The sequence below is a fragment of the Monopterus albus genome, unplaced genomic scaffold (genome assembly GCF_001952655.1).
Source record: "Monopterus albus unplaced genomic scaffold, M_albus_1.0 scaffold88.1, whole genome shotgun sequence".
NCBI lineage: Eukaryota > Metazoa > Chordata > Actinopteri > Synbranchiformes > Synbranchidae > Monopterus > Monopterus albus.
The window spans coordinates 1311730-1318985 of NW_018127968.1; the positions used below are offsets into that span (position 1 = coordinate 1311730).

Below are 7256 nucleotides of genomic sequence, written 5' to 3' on the forward strand. Positions count from 1 at the left end.
GTTCAGACAACAGACAGCTGTGAGGACTGCAACATCAGCCTGTGTCAGCAGAGACACGTCTGTACTGTTCATTCTGCAGCTGTAAAGACAATACAACTGTAGCTGTCTCCTTTTTCAGGTGGATGTTTGTAGGATAAACTCCAGTGTTTGAACTACTGCAAAAGTACAAGTGTAGGATTCTCTTCAACAGGACCAAACCAGCTGTCTGACACTGTCACCAAGCATAACACTGTAAACAACTAATAACTACAAAACATGAACTTATTTAATCGTTATCCAATAAATGAGGAAATAAGTTACTAAAATCATTTTTTTAAATTACAAAATAGCCTCTTTTAAATTTGGATCAAGACATGCTTGTCTACATGACCTAGTTCCTGCAATAATGCAATTTTACAGATATATTTTATAGCCATATTGTAACTTCCTTTTAAAATGTTTTAAGGACATGGAGTTGTTAAAGAACCTGTATTTTTATACATGTTCATATATATATATATTTGTTTAATATATAATATATTGGATGATAAGAGTGACTTGCAATAAAGATGCTTGGTTTGTTAGGGGGGTTTGGCATCCATGCATATTTACTGAGCAAGAACAACACGTGCTGCATGGTGTGCTGGCCATATTACTTCTTATTTAATGTAGAAAAAAAGACGGCAGCTTCCTCTAAACACTGATCAAGGGTGAGTCAAGCCAATTCTTGGTTGTTACGTAGTTAATTTTATCTGGGACCTGTGCTCAGACTGAATTATTTTCTATGCACCATCATTCAAAGAGAGAGAGAGGCCAACAAAATGAATCAGAAATAACACACATCTGGGTTTAAAATAGACAGGAAATAAATAGGATCAAAGTACATTAGCTTGTGTCTCTACTTGAAGTTGAGAGTGGAGATGTTCAGAGATTGTGGTTTTGCTGAGGTTGGCCTCAGGGTGCCAGGAGTGAGCAGAAAAGTTTAGGGGTGGGGGGGCAGGGAAGAGGATATGTGGGGTGCAGAGGACAAATCATAGATCCAGTGTTTACAAACCCTGTTTAGCCAGAGCGGCAGTGACATCCTCAGCCAGGGTTGCTAATTGCGGTGAATCCATAATGTTGAGACTGCCGGAGGAGGAGAGGTGGCTGCCCCGATGTTGGTGGGGAGACACAGAGCCGGACAGGCCTGGTGACTGGATAACGATGTCAGCTCCGTGGTCCACTCGGGCCTTGGCGTGGTCGCGAAATGTCAGCCTATGGCTCTCAATCTATCAAATACAGGTGGTGTGATGGGAGAAGAGGGTGAGGAGAAAGAAACACATCATTTTCATATCGTGTCCAATAAAGATCTGTTTTCGAGACTTTACTTAAGGAGGTGACACGGTGGTGCATTGGTTGCTGCCTCACTGGGTTTGAACCCTATGGCCCCCGGGGCCTTTCTATATGGACTTTGCATGTTCTCCCTGTGCCTGTGTGAGTTTTCTCCAGGTGTTCTGGATTCCTTCCACAGTCCAAAGACATGCAGGTTAGGCTGGATGGTGACTCTAAATTGGCCATAGTTGTGAATGTGTCTATTTGTCAGCCCTGTGATAGGTCCAGGGTGTGCCCTGCCTCTCACCCAGCACTGGCTGGGATTGGCTCCTGCCCCCCCCCACCCTCTACAGGATAACTGGTATAGATGATGGATGGATGGACTACTGAAAGGCTGCAGCTCTTAGTCCTGTGTCAGAGCACATCAGAACATAACTGAGTACTTGATAGGAACACCACACCTGTACCCTCACAGGTAAATAGACTGGCTAGCTGGCTAGCCTTAGATTTACACATTACATACAGTATTTTAGTCTAAGTTAAACTATGGCTAGACGACATGGCTTTGAAGACATTATATGAATATTCAAAGATGTGCTATTTTTCTGTTTGCTTTTTTCACTTTAAAGGTAAACTGACAAATTAAGGCAAATGGAAAGTCTGCAAACCATTTCTTGTATAGAAGATGCTAATTACTGTGCAGACTGCCTTCCTTTCAGTCAGGGATTGGAAGCATGCAGCCGACACTCACCGTGATGTTGCTTCCACCAGGAATGTGGTGCGCATTATCCAGGGAACCCACCTTGGCTTGGGCTTTGTCTTTGAAGTCCAACTTCACACTCTCTATACGCACGTTACCGCCCCCTGGGAAGAAGTAGAGTGACTGTAAAAACTGTACACACAGAAATGAGACATGAGATGATCTACTCTGATTCACATAGCAGCTGACTGGTGAAAGCAGAGTGGTTGGAAAGTTTGATTATACAAAATCCTGGTCTGTTGACAGAGATTTCATGGGGAAAGAGAATGTGTAATGCTGTATGTGTGTTCAGTGAGCCCTCGATGAATAAATGTTATAAAATGATGACACGGACACAAAGGGGCCAGCAGATGGAGCTGTAGGACCTGAAGCAGTCACCACAACCTCTGTAATGCTTCACACTGAAGACCTGTCTGAGATGCACCAACCGTCCTTCAGTTCTTAATGTATACTGTACCTGTTAACTATACAGTAGGTCTGCATGTATTTTTGGTCAACAGTAATTTTACTGCATCTAGCAATAATGACTTAAATGGATAGCTCACCAATATAAAAAAAAAACATCGTATATCTTCTGATTATCTAGTTGTTGGTTTCAAAGCCTATGAATGATGAACTGAACGGATCAGGTTGCAGCTAAGTAACATGAAATTGAGTTTTGTTAACGTACAGGGCGATGAACGTAAACGACAAAGGTGTGGTTCACTATGGAGAATGACTGTAACACCAGAGTGCTGAAACTAAACTCCCTCTCCAAGTTTCTGCTCTAGAGTTTTAGATCACTTGTTTTGTGCTTTGCTAGAACATCACATCCCCATGTCAGCATCATTGTATCCTGTTAACACGGAGCAGCACACCACCCACTCGGGCTGCACAAGACTTAAAACAAACACACTGAACATGAACTCACGGGCGCCGTTGGGGGGGGGAGTTAGGACGATTCTAAGGGCCCACAAACTTTGGGGGCCCACAGTCTGTGGGTAGAGGGCCCAACTTCAAATTTTTTCATAGGGCCCAAAACTGCTAGCAGCGCCCCTGCATGAACTAGTTCATTTTAATGTGTGTGCACTGAACTTTGAGCTAACTATTGTGATGCTGCCTTACCATAAGCCCAACACAATAGAAGCTTAAAAAAACTCAAAAGCCACTTCCCAACAGCACTGTTTCTATTTTCAAGAGAAATCATCTGAACCGACTGTGGGCTGTATCTTTTTTTGGCCTACTTTTAACCCCTGACCACAGTTATACCCACCCAGAACAAGCATGCTTCCTTTGGCTGTGAGCGGTACTGGGCAGCAACACTGTTAATGTTTGGTACTACAAAGTTCTTACAATTCAGAAAGTATTAGGCACAATGAATCATAAACTCTGACTGAGAAAACACTGTTCTCAGACCTTCCTTTCTTAATGAACATCTGAGAGCTGAAACAAGTCATCGACAACGTGTGTGATCCTTTCGTAGTCAGTGATTTGAATGAACAATAGTAAATGGACATATAACTCTCTCCAGGTTTTACCCAGTCCTGTTCATCAACGTCCCGCTCCAAATTCACACACACAGGATGGAGGCACACAGACGCTGCTAGGAACCACAACACCTCCCACATTCAGCCGCTTGTGTATAGAATCACTGAGCTGTCAATCCAAATGCAATTTATTGCTTTTTCTGCTGGTCATGGTCCAAATCAGTGATGGAGCTTCAGTGATTGGACTTTTATTTCAGGAGCTCATTTTAAACTGCAAAATGCTTTTAGTATTTAGACAGATTAAGAGCACACTTAGCCACAGTTCATACAATTTCATGGCTTAGTTGTGTCTGACATATCCTCATAAACAAGTCTTAGAGACCTAATCTGTGGGATTTCTTGGTCCTATTTACACCTGGTATTAAAATGTCATCTGTATCTAGATAATGACGTCTGATCCACGAGGCTTTCCATTTTACAATAAGCATTCTATTCTGCCTGAAATTTACCTTGCACTAACAATTTCTTTTTTTACCTAGATATGATACCCACATGCTAATGCTAGGTGTAAACTGGGTGCTTGAGTAGCATCTAATGTTATGCTACCAGACAGATGTCAAATGTGATTGGTTACCAAGCTGCAATGTCCTGTTCCCTTGCGAGTCACAGTTCATTTAAGTGCCCTTCATACTACTTGCAAGCCTCTGGCTGTGGACCATCCTAATGTGCTTCTTACCAAGCATTCACAGCAGACCAGCCCAGCTCATTGTATGCTGCGATAGTAGCTGCCCACTATAACCACAGTCTGAACATAACAGCTTATAAAAGAGAAGAAATTCGCTTGAGTACATTTAAGCAGTGCTGAACAGTGCTTGACATTCCCCACATAAATGCATAGTGCAAGGTTAGGACTTAACACTGGTGACCTTCCAGGCACAAGCACACTTCTGGAACCTGCAGTGTTGCCCCTCAGTTTCCCCTGATCGAGTGCAGGTAGAAGGTTACCTGGCCGATGATGGATGTTGTCCAGTGAGCCGCACTTGGAAGTCACATGACTCAAGTTGATCTTCTTGTTCTGTATCTGCACCTGAAAGAAGCAAAGTCAGGAAAAGACCAGGTCAGAACTCACCGTTAACAATGAGGCTGCCAGAAAAGAAGAGCACAGCACACCTGATCCATAATCAAATGTAGCTGCCATTTAAAGACAATGAAAGACATCAAACTGAGGATGTAAGGCTGCACCTATCTACATTCCACTACATCTAATTGCATGCCATTAATAGAAATCACAAGCAAGAAAGCAGAAGAGCAGAATACCAGTTAGTAATAAACAGTTGCTGTGCTCTGTGGTGTCTGTTAAACCAACTGAACCAAGACTGAATGCAAGCTATGTCAGAGCTGTAACTGTGTTTTGAGCTAGAACTGGTTTGGCACTGTTCAGAAAACCGGCCAAATATACAGCACCATATACCATAACAGTGACAATTCAGTGCGAGTAAAAAAGAAAGCACAGCTGAAAGTGGCCACAGGCAGAGAGGAGTCAGGGATATGCACCTATGTGACACACCCTGGAGAGCTGGAGGGAATCACAGAGAGATATGTAAGGAGTGAACCAATGAGACAGCAAACAGAGTGGAGCTATATAAAGCTTTAGACACAGCACAGTGAACAAGAAGAGGTCCACCACATTCTGAGATGAATCACTGGGTCACACAATCACTTTGCCAAGTCACTGATTTAGTTCATCTTTTTATAACCAGTGATTTGATGTTCTTTATCTTCTCCTCTCTTACACAACCTGAGAAGGGGGAAACCACGAAAGTGAGACTATGGTGAACAATGAAGATCATCAGCCACATTATAAACCACAACACCATGAGCACAAAGTTCAGAATGCACCTGTTCATCTACTAGGAGTCTCTTACGCATGCATAACACTAACAAAGATATAGAGCATGAGTTTAAAGACAGAGATGAGATGTGGTTTGTGTCAGCGAGGGTGAACATCAGGCTGCAGTTTGGCTTGCCTCTCAAACAATCATATCCATCCATGTCATGGTTACATTCATATATTTATAGAGAATGTATTTAATAAGCTGTTGTTTTTGTATGATTGATTAAAAACTATCTGGTACTAGTTTTGTTATTGCACACTAACAGGAAGAGAGAGGTCTAACCAGGTATGTCAAGTGCATATTTAACAACAAACATAGGCCTATATTATAAAAGAATATAATTTTCTTTAGCTGCACTTGGTAACGTTGCACCTTATCAGTTCTAATAACAGGCAACTTAGAGGCTTGGAGAAATGGGATTCATCATCTCCTGTCATACCCATGATGCTGTGCATGCCCACCAAGATAAGGTGAGCCTCAAGATTTGAACTATCCACTGCCATATTAGGATTCTGACAACGTCAGGATTACTTTATTTGTCAGAAACTTAATTTTAGATGTATAAAACTATGTATCTGGCTCAGGAGGTAGAGTGGGTTGTCTTCTAACTGGAAGATTAGCAGTTCGATTCCCAGGTTGTCCAATCAACATGTGGAAGTGTCCTTGAGTAAGACACTGAAGTATCTACAAGTATAAGACCATTTACCAGGTAACTAGATCTGCAATAGTCATTTGTGGTGTAATATGATATCCAACGTTTGTATATGACTGATTCAAAAGAGAACTGATGAAGCATTTGGATGAGAAACCTCCTTATCTGGGTCTACACAGATAAATAAAATATCCTCTGCAGGAGGAGACATTCTGCCTTTTGTAGCAAAATTCCTCATAGGACACAAACCACTACTGGGAATGGCATGTTGACGAGCAGTCCGGTAAAGAGTACCAGCACCGCTGCCCTTATGAGTGAGTGACTTATCAGTAAACTAGAAAACTGTAACGCAAGGTGGGGAAAGGTAACACTGAGAAAAAAAAACCCCACAACAACAAAAGACAGGAATAACACTGACATGAACATAACAACGGACTTTTGGCACAAGACTCACATTTCCACCTCCTGCTGAGTAGCCCCGCCTGTCCAAGGACCCACACCTAGACTGAACATGGCTAAAGTCCAGCTTAACATTGGGGATGAAAACCTGCAGGAGCGGAGGTGAGGAATGAGGTGGGAAAAGGTTTGGGCTTTCCTGCATTGCACTTCATCTTAAACATCTCTTGCACAGCCTACAACCTCCCACTGTTTAAATATTCTGTCCTAGAGATTGCTTGGGATTGCAGACACTAATATTTGACACAGTGGTTCCCATGTTGCTCCGGACAAACATTACTGAATGGAAACAGCTTGAGCAAAATGCGTTAGAGTACATCTGGCGATTCCTCAGAGGAGCCTCTTTACTAAGTGCTCAGTTCTATGAATCAGCATATCAGCCACTGATACACTGAATTCTCTGCAAAAATACATTAGAGCCAAAGCTAGTTAGTGTTCCTTTCAGCTCAGGCTTTGGTGCAGAGTGACATGAAGTTTCAAGATACTGCTGCAATGAATTTGTTTTTACATTTTACAGTGTTGAGTGCATAATGCAGATTCAGGACATCTTGACTTCACGCTCCTCGAGAACTTACTTGAATTAAGTGTCAGAATCTCTTTATGGTTTTCGCATTTGCTCTGTTCAGACACAAAATATATGTAAATGCAAATTGAAAGCAGTTTAAACTCGAGACCCTTAGCTTAAGGTCTGAGGATGATAAAATATATGTGCAGATATGATGAATAGTTCCCTACAG

At 42.1% G+C, this 7256-nt stretch overlaps 1 protein-coding gene across 1 annotated transcript in view; it reads right to left on the reverse strand.

Annotated features, from left to right (window-relative positions):
• Positions 1 to 6: 6 nt before the first annotated feature.
• map2 (microtubule-associated protein 2) overlaps positions 7 to 7256 on the reverse strand; it is a 75809-nt gene continuing 68559 nt past the window's right edge. Inside the window, exons 18-20 of the mRNA XM_020607690.1 lie at positions 4522 to 4603; positions 2042 to 2154; positions 7 to 1247 (exon numbers count right to left, since the gene is read on the reverse strand). Of these exons, the coding sequence (XP_020463346.1) occupies positions 1026 to 1247; positions 2042 to 2154; positions 4522 to 4603 (417 nt within the window). The 3' untranslated portion in view covers positions 7 to 1025. The remainder of the gene's footprint in view (positions 1248 to 2041; positions 2155 to 4521; positions 4604 to 7256) is intronic.